Genomic DNA, 14,170 nt, shown 5'->3' on the forward strand with positions numbered 1-14,170 from the left:
ATGCCCAAGCTGGTCTCAAACTCCTGAACTCAAGTGATCCGCCCACTTCGGTCTCCTAAAGTGCTGGGATTACAGGCATGAGCCACCGCACCCAGCCACTCCCCTCCCACAATTCAATGCCACTGGGAGTGGGAGATGCCCCGCCCCTTCCACCCAGACACACCATCCCCACCATGGACGCACCCCTGCCCCGGCTGCACACAGCTTCTCTGCTGAGCATGTTTCATGGGCGACTCTCGGCCCCTGCACCTGCACCTGCTCCTTCTCCAAATCTCCTCAAAGACAGGACCGCTCCAGACTCCTCGCCTCTGCCCTACCATGCAGCCCCCCTACCTCCACAGCCCCCACCGGACCCAGCCACTATCTCCACTCCTTGGACAGAGGCATCCCTCCCTAGAGGTGGCATCCCTCCCATGACCCCCAGCTTCCTCTCTGGCCCCCCATTTCCCTGCCCTCCCAGCATCAGAGTGACCACGTGAACTCAGCCATACAACTTCCACATGGCCCAGCACCAGCTCTCCTGGCATCCACTGTGGGGAAGCGAAGATGTCTGCACAGGAAAACCTGGACCTGAGAGTTGGCAGCAGCTTTTTAAATTCACAACGTCCCACACTGGAGACACCCCAGATGCCCTTCAAGGGACAGATGGTTAAACAAACTGGTCCATCCACACCGTGGGACACCACCCAGCAATAAGAAGGAAAGGACTGTTTTATTTGGTTTTTTTCTTTGATGTTGGTTTGTTTTTTAAGACGGAGTCTCACTCTGTCACCCAGGCTGGAGTGCAACGGCACGATCTCAGCTCACTGCAACCTCCGCCTCCCAGGTTCAAGTGATTCTCCTGCCTCAGCCTCCCGAGTAGCTGTGATTACAGGCACGTGCCACCGCACCTGGCTAATTTTATATTTTTAGTAAAGATGGGGTTTCACCATGTTGGCCAGGCTGGTCTCGAACTCCTGACCTCAGGTGATCCACCCGCCTAGGCCTCCCAAAGCGCTGGGATTACAGGCGTGAGCCACCGCAACCAGCCTGGAATGAACTATTGATACAGGCAACACCTGCAAGAATCTCCAGCGAATGAGGCTGAGTGACGAAAGCCAGCCCCAAAATGACGAATTGTACAATTCCATTAACCTAGCGTTTTGGAAATGACTAAACTGAAGGAATGGAGAACAGCTCAGAGGCTGCCAGGTGGGGGCAGCGGGTGTGGCTACAAAAGGGCAACACAAGGGACCCCGGGGCGCGGGTGCTCCCCATCTTGTGTCCATGTCAATATCCGGTTCCAACATGTCATCAGTTTCATAGGATGCTACCTCGGGGGAGACCAGATGAGGGGGACATCGGATCTCTGATCTATTCCTCACCACTGCCTGGGAATCTACAGTGATCTCAAAATAAAAAATGTAATTACAAAAATACAAAACCTGGCCGGGCACAGTGGCTCACACCTGTAATCCCAGCACTTTGGGAGGCCAAGGCGCGTGGATCATGAGGTCAGGAGATCAAGACCATCCTGGCTAACTCGGTGAAACCCTGTCTTTACTAAAAACATAAAGAGAAATACAAAAAATTAGCCGGGCGTGGTGGTGGGCGCCTGTAGTCCCAGCTACTTGGGAGGCTGAGGCAGGAGAACGGCGTGAATGTGGGAGGTGGAGCCTGCAGTGAGCTGAGATGGCGCCACTGCTCTCCTGCCCGGGCAACAGAGGGAAAAAAAAAAAACTACACACACACACACACACACACACACACACACAAACCAGATTGCATTGCTGTTCTGCTTAAATCAGACAATGTCTGCAGGCTCTGGCCGTGGTGCCCCTGCACGCACGGTCTTCCTCCTGCAGGCTCTTCCTCCCTCTCTCCCCACCGCCGGCCCCTCCTGTCGCTCAGAGCTCGCCTCATTGACCACCCATCGGCCCATCCAGCCATGATTTCCGGAGCTCTCCTCTGCTGTCGGGTGCTGTGCCTGGGGCTGACCCCAACAGACCTGGTCTCTGCCCCCACCCACCTCCCCCTAGCAATGCCTCATTGCAGAGGAGGGAAGGCGGCTGGAGCTTCTCAAGGGGTGGTCCCAGCACCCACCTGCATTGAATGGCCCTGGCTGTGTGATCCTCCCAGGCATTCCTGGGCTCCCTTCTGGGCAGCCCGGGTAAGGGAGGCCAGGTCAGGTGACACAGATGTGCACAGAGTTTGAGACTCGTGACTGGAGTTATGGAGTCCCTGCACCATCACTTCCACTTCTGTTGCCTCTCTGAGCCTATTTCCCACCTGGAAAATGGGGGAGCCATGTTTTCCTCACAAGGAGATGAAACAAATGAACAGGGAAAGCTCCAGGGCCTGGCCCCACTCGCTAGGCAGGAAAGAACCCACAGCAGCTGTCACTCAAGTCCATGCTGAGCTGGGGAAGAAGGGCTCAGGACAAGAAAGAAAGTTCTGGGTATCCCACATTGCCTGGATGCTGACCCCAAGGGTGCGGGGCCTCCGGAAGGGGGCGAGGTGAAAGACCAACTCTGCCTGGGTCTACTCCAGCCCAAGCCCCCACCAGGCCTGTAGGAATCTGCTGACCCTGGCCTATTTTTCTACTCACTGTGCAAACTGAGATCGGTCTGGGCACACTTAGGCCCCGGGGAGGATGGACAGGTTCTTATCTGGGGATCTGTGGTTGGGTCTCCGGGAACCTGTGAACCCTCAGGAGAGCCACCAACCCTCATGTGTGCAGGGACCTGCCTTTATCCTGGGAGGGGACGCGCGGCTCCTCGTGTGTGCAGGGACCAGGCGGCTCCTCGTGTGTGCAGGGACCAGCGTTTATCCTGGGAGGGGACACGCGGCTCCTCGTGTGTGCAGTGACCTGCCTTTATCCTGGAGGGGACACGCGGCTCGTGTGTGCAGGGACCTGCTTTTATCCTGGGAGGGGACGCGCAGCTCTGTGTCCACACCACACTGGCAGTCCCCCAAGCTTACAAATTGCTCGGGACAAAACCTCTCTGCCCCTGCTTCAATGTGAGACCCGGGGCAGGACCCCTCCCTTGGCGGGCCTCAGTTTCCTCATCTGTAAAGCAAGGGGGCCCCTGGAGTGCTGGCTCCATCAAGAAAGGCATCTCGGGGCACTGGAAACAATTCTGCAGCCAGAAACAACTTTGCAGCAGTGTGACCTCAGCGAGTGTGACCCCGGGAGCCTCACCTTTCCTGTCTTTTAAATGGGAGCGGAACGCCTTACCTCAAGGCATTATCTTAAGGAGTGTAAGATACAATGTCTGTGATAAAATGCCCAACACAATACTTGGAAAGAAATGAATGTTTTAGGAAGATGAAGTGTTTTTCTTTCAAAGGAATTCCCTGGCTTTGCAGTTACAGGTTATCAGACACAGTCAGCCCTCTACAGCTTCGGGTTCCGAGTCCACAAATTCAACCAACTGCAGGTCAAAAATATATTTAAAAACAACACAATAGGCTGGGCTGGATGTCTCACACCTGTAATCCCAGCACTTTGGGAGGCTGAGGTGGGCGGATCACTTGAGGTCAACAGTTCAAGACCAGTCTGGCCAACATGGTGAAACCCCGTCTCTACCAAAAATACAAAAATTAGCCAGGCATGGTGGTGGGCGCCTGTAATCCCAGCTACTCGGGAGGCAGAGGCAGGAGAATGGCTTGAACTCAGGAGGCAGAGGCTGCAGTGAGCTGAGTTCATGCTACCTGTAATCCCAGCACTTTGGGAGGCCGAGGCGGGCAGATCATGAGGTCAGGAGATCGAGACCATCCTGGCTAACACGGTGAAACCCCGTCTTTACTAAAAAAAATACAAAAAATTAGCCAGGCATGGTGGCAGGCGCCTGTAGTCCCAGCTACTCGGGAGGGCTGAGGCAGGAGAATGGCGTGAACCCGGGAGGCGGAGCTTGCAGTGAGCCAAGATCGCGCCACTGCACTCCAGCCTGGGCTACGGAGTGAGGCTCCATCTCAAAAACAAAAACAAAAAAAAAACAAAAAAGAAAGAAACGTAGGTATTGTGCTTGGAAATTTTCTAGTCTACTTTATTTTATTTTTTATGAGACGGAGTCTCACTCTTTCACCCAGGCCAGACTGCAGTGGGGCTATCTCGGCTCACTGCAAGCTCTGCCTCCAGGGTTCACGCCATTCTCCTGCCTCAGCCTCCAGAGTAGCTGGGACTACAGGTGCCCACCACCTTGCCCGGCTAATTTTTTTTGGTATTTTTAGTAGAGACGGGTTTCACCGTGTTAGCCAGGATGGTCTCGATCTCCTGACCTTGTGATCCACCCGTCTCGGCCTCCCAAAGTGCTGGGATTACAGGCGTAAGCCACCGTGTCTGGCCTCTAGTCTACTTTATTTTAATGTACTATATTAATTTCATGAACCACTTGACTCAGAGTTTGAAATACTCTATCTAAAGCTGCAACTCTAGGCCCTGCTTGCTGTGACCAAATACTCAGACTGGGACCCCTGCCTTAAAGTTTCCAGTGTCAGTGGTCTCGGACAGACCCCGGCATGGGTCAGTTATCAAAGCTCCCAAGTGATGTCCAGCTACAGATGCTCCGGATGAGTGGTCCTCAACCTGCACTGAACCTTAGAATCACCTGGAATGTTTAAAAAAGAATCCCAGGCCAGCTGCAGTTGCTCACACCTGTAATCCCAGCACTTCAGGAGGCCAGGTGGGCGGATCGCCTGAGCTCAGGAGTTTGAGACCAGTCTGGGAAACACGACAAAACCCCATCTCTACAACAAATACAAAAATTAGCGGGGCATGGGGGGTGCATGCCTGCAGTCCCAGCTACTCAGGAGGCTAAGTTGGGAGGATGGCTTGAGCCCAGGAGGCAGAGGTTGCAGTGAGCCACAATCACACACTACTGCACTCCAGGATGAGAGACGGAGCCAGACCCTGTCTCAAAAAATTAAAATAAAAAGAATCTCAATGCCCAGGCTGTACCCAGAGGACCTCAAGCAGCACCTATGGGTGGGGCCCGGGCATCTGCATTTTCTAAAGCAACCTAGATGAAACCCATGCACAGCTAACGTTAAAGTGAGTGCACCAAAGCAGCAAAGCAGTGTCTCCTGCACTGGAGCCACCTGAGCATCTCCAAACACACATTCTGACCCTGGAGGTCGGTGGCAGGCCTGACACCCTGCATTTCTAACCGTCTCCCAGGGACATTCTTAGTGACTCGAATGTGTAGCCAGGCTTAGAAGGCACAAGCCCAGGACTGTGGTTCTTAATGTGAGGTCCCCAGATCAGCAGCCTCAGCTTCGCCTGAAATTTGTAAGAAATATAAATTCTTGGGTGGCATCCCAGGCCCAGAGACTCAGGGGTGGGGCTGGAAATCTGTGTCTTGACACACCTTCCAGGTGGTTCTGGTAACACTCAAGCTTGGGAAGCACCGGCATAGAGCAGCAGACAGAGGTGGGCCCAAGTCCTGCCCAACTGACTCCACCAGCAGCAGAGAAAGCGACTCTCGGTGTTTTTGGAAAGCATTTGCACCAGAGAGCCTTCCCTGGGTCCAGAACAACACCCATGACATTCATAGGAAGGAGGGAGATGGCACATGTTGAGAAGGAAAAAAATGTCATGACTAAATCATAGAGACGGGGAAGCTGAGGCTGAGGGAGACGTGGCCTCCAACAAATCTGCAGCCTCAGGCTTGGGATAACAACTCTCACCCTACTGCCCTTCCAGACTCAACTCAGGCACTGCCTACCCCCAGAAGCCTCTGCTGCTCCTTCAGGGACACCCACACCTCCCCTGCCCCTCCTTAGGTCCCTGCCCTGTGGTGCTCCCATTCAGGACCCCCACTGTGGCATGAGAAACCCTGAATTATTCCATATATCTCGGTTTTGCATCCCTGTTCAGACTCCTTATTCTTCCTCGTAGAACATCGGACATCCTATTTCTTGCATTTTCATTTTTATGTGTTTGTTTCTTTTTTTCCAATCTTCCATGTTACCGCAAATAGTCAGTGCTCAGCAAATACTTACAGGCTGATTCACTGAGGTTAGACCTGAGCTTTTCTGTCTTTGTGCCTTGAACACAGTCCGAACTCGGCAAATGCTTCTCCAATGACTGAATGAATCAAGCCAAGGAAAAGGGAGCAGTAAAAAGATGCTGAGAAATTAAGCAGACTGGAGGGTACTCATCTTTCTGTGGGTCTTTCTTCGCAGTTTGCAAATGAATGCTCCTCATCAAATCGTGGTCCAAAAATGCCTCCCAGTCACGACTGCTGCTCGTCATTAGAATGGTATCGCTCCATTATTCGCTGCATTCAACACCATCGTCTTTCTCACATGAAACACTGGCAGTCTTTTGAGGAGCAATGACACAGTCAACCACAAAACAAAACTGATCAAGGAATTAGAACAGGCATGTTTTAATGCTAATTGTAAAGTGAGACTGACCTGTGGACATGAGGGTCTCAGGGAAAAATTTTCCTTTAACTACATCCAATTCTAAGGTCTTGCAATGAAACAGGCATATGAAATAATGATAGCAAACAAAATTACCAAATACTACCACACCTACTTGCACAATTCATTCATTCCACAAATATTTATTGACCACCACGTGGCAGCACCATTTTAGTCACTGGCCACATGGCAGTGACCAGCATGGACACAAACCCCTTCCCAGATGGAGCTTACACTCCAGACCAGTGTTGCCCAATAAAGCTTTCTGCACTGATGGAATGTTCTGGATTTACACTGTCCAATATGGTGGCCGCTAGTCCCATGTGGCTGTTGAGCCCTTGAAATGTGGCTGGTACTGGTTCGTGGCCTGTTAGGAACCCAGCCACACAGCAAGAGGGGAGTGGCGAGTGAGTAAGCAAGCAAGTGAAGCTTCGTCTGTATTTACAGCTGCCCTCCAACACTTGCATTACTGCCCGAGCTCCGCCTCCTGTGACATCAGCAGCAGCATTAGATTCTCACAGGAACACGGAGCCTACTGTAAACTGCTCACGCCAGGGACCTAGTTTGCACACTCCTTATGAGAATCTAATGTCCGATGATCTGTCACTGTCTCCCATCACCCCCAGATGAGACCGTCTAGCTGTAGGAAAACAAGCTGAGGGCTCCCACTGATTCTACATGATGGTGAGTTGTATTATTACTTCACTATATATTACAATGTAATAATAATAGAAATAAAGCACACAATAAATAGAATGCGCCTGAATCATCCCAAAACCATCCCTCAACCCTGGGCAGTAGGAAAATTGTCTTCCATGAAACTGGTCCCTGGTGCCAAAAAGGTTGGGGACCGTTGGTCTAGAGGATTCACCCACTAAGCCAGCTGTAAAGAGAACGGTGGCGAAAGAGTTTCACTGACTGATACAGACAAATCGTTCCTTTGCCTGCCTTCGGCTGTGCACCTATGACCCCTGTTATGCTCCAAGAGAAACTGAACACACACAGCCTATGGCAGGAATACACCTTAGACTTCAGGGCAACTTCTCTACATCTTACTAGAGTCTCACCCTAGGCCGGGCACGGTGGCTCACACCTGTAATCCCAACACTTTGGGAGGCCGAGGCAGGCAAATCGCCTGAGTTCAGTTCAAGACCAGCCTGGCCAACATGGCAAAACACCGTCTCTACTAAAACACAAAAAATTAGCCACGTGTGGTGGCGTAAGCCTGTAATCCCAGCTACTCAGGAGGCTGAGGCATGAGAATGACTCGACTGCAGGAGGCGGAGGTTGCAGTGAGCCAAGATCACTCCACTGCACTCCAGCTTGGGCTACAGGGTAAGACTCCATCTCAAAATAGATAAATAAATAAATAAAAACAAAAAAATAAAGTCTCACCCCCAAACCCACCTCCACAAGCTGGGAGCTGCTCTCCCAGTTGACCAAAAGAGGATGTGACCTCAGAAGACACTCACTTTTTCAGGAAGGACTGACAGTGTGGGGGTGAAAAATAGGCAGGCATGCCAAGTGGCAGCCCTTCCTGGAGCATGGAATCCATGCACTGACTGAGTAGGAGCAGGCACTCTTCTTCTTTTTCTTCTGAGATGGGGTCTGGCTCTGTCAGCAGGCTGGAGTGCAGTGGCACCATCTTGGCTCACTGCAGCCTTGACCTCCAGGGCTCAAGCGATCCTCTCACCTCAGCCTCCTGAGTGGTGGGACCACAGGCGTGCATCACCACACCTGGCTAATTTTTGTATTTTTGGTAGAGATGGGGTCTCACAATGTTGCCCAGGCTGGTCTGAAACTCCTGGGCTCAAGTGAACCTCCCATCTCAGCCTTCCAAAGTGTTGGGATTGCAGGCGTGGCCCCCACATCTGGCGCAGGCGTAGGCACACTTCTGGTGGTTGAGTGTGCTGGAGGGTCCAGGACCATGCAGTCACTGGCAAGGAGAGGTGGTTTGGCTTGAAGAGGATGCCCAGAGGGAAAGTGAGCCCAGCCGTCCACCCCACCCAGGCAAGCCAGGCAGCAGCCGGGAGCGCTCTCCAAGGTCCTGAAGGGACTGCCTCTCTTCTCTTCTCCTCTCCTCTCCAGACTGGAAGCCAGCACCTTAGACAAGTTCGAGCCAGGACCCCAGTGCAGCGGTGGCTCCATCCACCACATGGCCTCTCACAGCCAGGAAGCTACCAGCGGGGGAAGCGGCCAATCCACAGAGACACGGACCAATGTGGAAAATTCACACCAACATCACCCTCTCCTCTAGTACTCACAAGTCTTTTTGTCATCTAAGGACACAAAGGGCGTTACATTCAACATTATTAGCTCACACTTGAGAGCTCGTCATATTTAGAGTTGTGGAGGCTTGGGGAAAACAGGAAGAAAAAGTCTAGAAGAGCAACAGCACAGGCTCCTGCCCCTACCCCCACACTCCACCCCTTCTGGCTATCTCTGGCTGGGTGTCCTCAGAAGAGAAGGGGTCAGAGTTCTCTCTCTCCCTCTCTGTGTCAGCTGGGACTGCTCACTCACTACTCCAGATCACTGCTGTAGGCGGGTGCTGGTCCTCACTCCCCGGCCAGCTCATCTCAGGATTCCTCATACAAAGCCCGTCAAACGGCCTCCGGGCCGACGTGGGTAGACTTGCCCTTCAGCCACATTTGTTTCTCAGTTATAACTGGCAACAAAAAACTAGCTGTTTGCTTCTTCCTGTCTCTTTTCACCTTACGGAGCCTTTCACCACCCACCCCCCAAAGTAGCAGAAAGAGAATCTCGGAGAAAACGCTTTCATCTCCCCCCGCTCAGGGCTTACTCCCTGTTTCTGAAATGAGTTTCTGTTGGCATAGTCTCCGCACCAATGAACCTGATTCCTCCTAACCTGGGCACTCATTTTAAAAAGAATTTACTTGTCACATCGTCATAGCCAAGCACAAAGCATATGCCCAGTGGTACTTTATTTTGTTTAGATGAGGGATTTTTCTCCCTAAAAGGGCACTAACAGCATAAACGTGTGTTTAAAATGGAAACGAAGCACACCACTGCCTCTGTCATCTGAGCTCCCCATTTACAGGCCTGGTGGAGATTCAGAGTCCTTGGCCAGTGGGGAGCAAGCAAGGCCGCGAAGGCGCAGTGGCTGCGTTTTGGGGGACAGGGTGGAAAATGTCTCCGGGTGGCAGGTGTTTTGTGCGCGCGTGTGTGCGCAGGCGCCTGGGGGGATCTGAATTCTGACTGTGGGTGTGTGTGATTTGTGTGGGTTGAGGAATCTGGGCCGGTGAACGGGACCTGAGTATGAGGGGGAGAGGCTTGGGCGTGAGATGACTCATATCTTTCAGGGTGTAGGAGGGCTTTTTGGAGGGGGTAACTTTTGATTCGAGGGGTTCTGTGTACACAGCACCCGAAGGAAAGATCTACCTGTGCAGTGCAGCACAGGCATGCATGGTGGGCCTCAGGGGGCCAGGGGGCCTGGGCAGGGTATGGGTTTACCCGTCTGTGCATGGGCATTCACCTGCAATTCTGGGCCACTGTACACACAAGAGAACGAGAGATATAAAGGAGAGGAAAGAACAGGAGGTATTTTTGCCCAGGGGCATTTAGAGAGAGATGTACCTAGCAAAAGTCCAGGCTCTGGGACGGCTGTCCTGAGCGTGATGCCTGCTGGTTCCTCCCAAGCCACACCCACTGGGAGCCTCCACTTCCCAGTGTGGAAAATGGGAATAACAAGAAAATCACCCTCTAGAGGTGTAAGAATTAAGGGCTATAATTCATGTAACAATTGCCACATGCTTGGCAGACAGTAAGTATCTAATATTGCTATTTATCATCATTTACATGATCACCAGTCTCAAGTCCAGATATTGGTTCTAATAATGATCATTGTAAGTGACATGCATTGCCTGGAAACTGTAATGATAAAACTAATGGTAAATCATAACGTATGCTTACTATATTCCCAGCACAGCCACGCACACCATTCTCAACTAATCCTCACCCACCTTACAGGTATTGTTATCAACCTCTTGTAAAGATGAAGAAACAAGCTCAGAGAGGTTAAGTAACGCGCCCAAGGTCACAAAACAGGGCGTGTAGGGCAGGGATTCAAGCCCGGGATGCAAGCTGGGGTTGTGACTTCAAGCAGGTGTGCCTGTATCCCACACCCCCAGGCCTCACCATGCAGACAGTAGAAGCTACTCGGCTCAATCAGGGAGTACCCTAAGGGGAGGACACACCTGGAGGAGGAGGAGTTGGCACAGGTGTCCCCAGCTGAAATTCCACACCAATTTCAGCTACATGTGGAATACACTGGCCACTGGTGCATCATTCGTGAAAATCACCATTTCCCCAAGTCAGCGCCGAGAGCTGGGCTAAGGTTCCGGAGCTTTGCTGATGGCTGCCCAATATTTCCCCACTTCTTGTGCAAAGGAAAATTCAGAGTGCAGCTGGGGCCATTAACTCCTTCCTCACTGCGACATGGCTGTCGCCACCCACCAGTTGACTGGGAAGGAGGCATGGAGGTCTCTGCCCCATTCTGGCGATCCCCACACCCTGCAGACTCCCTCCATGGGCTGCCTGGGGACACTCAGTGCCACAATCACCCCCTTCCCAACAGGAAGCTGGGAGCCCTCCAGAAAAGTGGCCCAGATGTCCAGGCCCGAGTCCCCAAGACCAGAAGGGTCAATTCTATTTCCCGTCATACCATGTTGCCAACCAAAAGGGAGAGCCAGCCATGAAGCTCCCCATCTGCGTCCCTGCCTGGCTTTGCCTATGGGAGAGCTGAGAGCCGCACACCCCTTGAGAGGATGTTCACAACCTGGGCTTCTCTCGGGCAATGTGATGCGAGAACGAGGGGGGTTTTGGTCCCAGACAGATCGGGGATCCCTGCAGCCAAAGGCTGGGACTCCTGAATCCTACAGCCCGGGCCTTACTGGCCTCATCTGTAAAATGGCAGGACCACAAGGAGGGGAACGGCTTAGGGGAGCAGGACGCTGACGGAGCTGTCTGGCTGGAGTGGAGAGCCCAGGGAAGTGGACTCATGGAGAAAAACATCTCTCCCCTTAACCCGTCAGATCCTAAGCTAACGGCCGCCACAGAATCAGATCCTTTCTTCCCTAAAAAGTCACAACATAATCGCCGCTCCTTCTCCCTCAAATGTAAGCTCCGTGAGGGCGAAGATCTGTGTCTGCTTTGCTCAGTGTGGTTTTTCCAAAGCCTAGGACACCTGGCTGTCTGCTTTGCTCAGTGTGCTTTTCCCAGAGCGTGGTACACCTGGCTCATAGCAAACATTCCATTAGTATTTGTTGAATGAAAGAAATGATTCCTCAGGACACTGGAGACGTCTGAGGAGCGTGGGCAGAGTGGGGTGCTGAGCCTCACCCCCAGATATTCTTCGGAGTTTCAGAGACAACGAAAGCCCTGGCTCCTCTCGTCCCCATGCCCCGCGTGAGCCCGGCCTGCACAGTCCTCCTGGAGCAGGCTCCGCCGGGAGCACCTCTGGAGGACAGGTCTGCAGAGCCTCGTGGCCAGAGCCTGGGGGTGATAGCAGCCCCTGGGCTCCAAACAGCCCAGCTGGAAGCGCCAGGCTGCCTGCCTGTCTCAGCCACCCACATCTGCTGCCCGGGCCTCCCTGTGCCTGCACGCGCGCACACACACATACACACACACATACACACACACACAGGCCCACAGCCTGGAACCAAGGGAGCACCGTCTGCTCCCGCCCGGCCCTCAGCGCCCCAGGGTCAGGCAAGCTCTCCAACCTGCTCCATGAAAACAACAACGGCACAGAAAAGGCCGCCTGAGACCGGGGCTGGGCACGGCTTTGACAGGCAGAAGCATTATATAATTAACTGCCCCAGACTCCTCCTCCTCTTCGGGTAATAACGAACCGTGCTTTTCAGTTGCATAAGCCAAAATAATAATTACTCTCCAGCCCCCTGCCACTCCTGGATGTGGCCGGGGAGCAGGTGTTCCGAGCTTTCTTCATGAGACTCGGAGGCAGCGAGCGGGCGGGGAGGACTAGAGCACACGTACGCTCAGGATTTTTATTCCCGGCAGAAGCACAAGTCATTGCTGCGTCTCACTCCCTTCCCAGGCATCCATGCCTGAAACAGGCGACCCGCCCGAGGGAGGCAGGGGACCCAGTGCCTCTGAGGATGAGCTCCCACATGGGAGTGGACTGGTCGGGGAAGCCAGTTTATTTGGGGTCTGGCTTCCAGGAAAGGACCGGCTCCGTGCATGTCAGGTGCACTGAGGAGTGGATATCGGAGAGTCCGGGCAGGCGGGCAGCCGCAGAGCCGGCCAAGGCTCCCTGCACAGAAACCATCTTACAGCAGCAGCAGCAGCAACAGCAGCAGCAGCAGGCAGCTCCCTGGCTTCCGGCCCCGGCTGTGCCCCGAATGTGGTGGCATCTTAGAATGAAGGCACAGATCGATTCCCTCAACTAATGGCGAAAACGATGAAGCCACTGAAAGACGAGATTGCTGGGCTCTCACTGAGCAGATGGGCCTCCCTCCTCCCTCCAGCAGCCTGCTTCGACAGCGCTAGTCCGCGTCCAACCACCTAGAAGTGTACTGCCTGGCTGTTTTGGTTCGGGTTGGCATCTCCCGCCCCTAGCGCTCCCCATCACTCCCTTTCCCTCGGCTTGGGCAGATTCGGGGCTGAGGAAGACCCTCGGGCGCCGCAGGAATACCAGAAGCGAAGCTGGGGCCTGATCGAAGAGCGGCCTCCAGGGTCGGGGCAAAGCCAACAAGGGGAGGGGCCCTTCTCCCAGCCCCCTCTGCCCTTGCTGGGTTCCCCAGGGCCGCGGGCCCAGCCTGGCCCTTCCCGCAGGTCTCCGGCCTGCTGTGTCCGACGCACGGAGGCTCTGCTGGGCCCTGCCTGGCTCTGCCCCTGGAAAGCCCCTAACACCCTTCAGCTGGCACAGGGGCACTGTCCCCACCAGGCAGCGGGGCAACCTGTAGCCAGGAGCCGCCGCGGCCTCCAGGGAAGCCCGGGAAAGGCCCCTGGTGCCCACGGCCCAACCGGAGGACGCAGCTCAACTTCCCCAGAGATCCACAAAGAAGGGGCGCGATCGGAAGCAGGTCCCTCCCGCCCCGGCCCGGCCCGGCCCGCGGCACCTACCTCCGTCCGAGTAGGTCTCGGTCCCGTAGCCGTCCTGCAGCCCGTTGCTCCAGGTCCCTTCGTATTTGGCCCCGTTGCCCGCGCACTCCCGCACCCCGTAGCGCCCCTTGAATCCGTGCGTCCACTCGCCCTTGTACACCCACTTCCCCTTGCTCTCCAGGCCGATGCCGTGGCGCTTGCCCTGCGCCCAGGTGCCCTGGTACGTGTTGCCGCTGGGCCAGGTGTAGACGCCCAGCACCTCGAAGCCGTGGCTCCACGAGCCGGTGTATTCGCCTTGGCCCTTGGGGCCGGTGCAGACGCCATGGCCGTGCGCCTTGCCGTCCTCCCAGCCTCCACAGTAGGACCCTCCGTCGTCAAAATTAAACCTGCCCCCACTGGACATGCATGTAACTCGGTTCCAGATCCCGCAAACGGTGAAAACGGACTCAGGCGATCGACACAGCAGAGTCGCGGCCGCCGGCGGCCCTGGGTCGCGAGCGTTTCCCGGAGGAGAGGAGGACGCGGCCCCGGAGCGCGGTCTCGGGCGCGGGCGGCCGCGGCGCCGGCTCCGGAGGAATTTCAGTCAATCGGGGGCGATTATTCCTTTTCGAGCTGCGCCGCGGAGCCTGACCAGCGTCTCGCGCTCCCGCTGGAGACAGGACCGGAGGGGAGGGGGAGG

At 54.5% G+C, this 14,170-nt stretch overlaps 1 protein-coding gene across 3 annotated transcripts in view; it reads right to left on the minus strand.

Annotated features, from left to right (window-relative positions):
* JPH3 (junctophilin 3) overlaps nucleotides 1-14,170 on the minus strand; it is a 96,452-nt gene extending 82,282 nt beyond the window's left edge. Inside the window, exons 1-2 of one of the 3 annotated variants that reach the window (XM_032156246.2) lie at nucleotides 13,513-14,170; nucleotides 12,247-12,800 (exon numbers count right to left, since the gene is read on the minus strand). In XM_032156246.2, the coding sequence (XP_032012137.1) occupies nucleotides 12,631-12,800; nucleotides 13,513-13,894 (552 nt within the window). In that variant the 5' untranslated portion in view covers nucleotides 13,895-14,170 and the 3' untranslated portion in view covers nucleotides 12,247-12,630. Of the gene's footprint in view, nucleotides 1-12,246; nucleotides 12,952-13,512 lie in introns of those variants that run through there. The other 2 variants (XM_032156247.2, XM_032156245.2) reach the window with 2 other exon arrangements.

This window comes from Hylobates moloch, unplaced genomic scaffold, assembly GCF_009828535.3.
Source record: "Hylobates moloch isolate HMO894 unplaced genomic scaffold, HMol_V3 SCAFFOLD_6, whole genome shotgun sequence".
Taxonomy (NCBI): Eukaryota; Metazoa; Chordata; class Mammalia; order Primates; family Hylobatidae; genus Hylobates; species Hylobates moloch.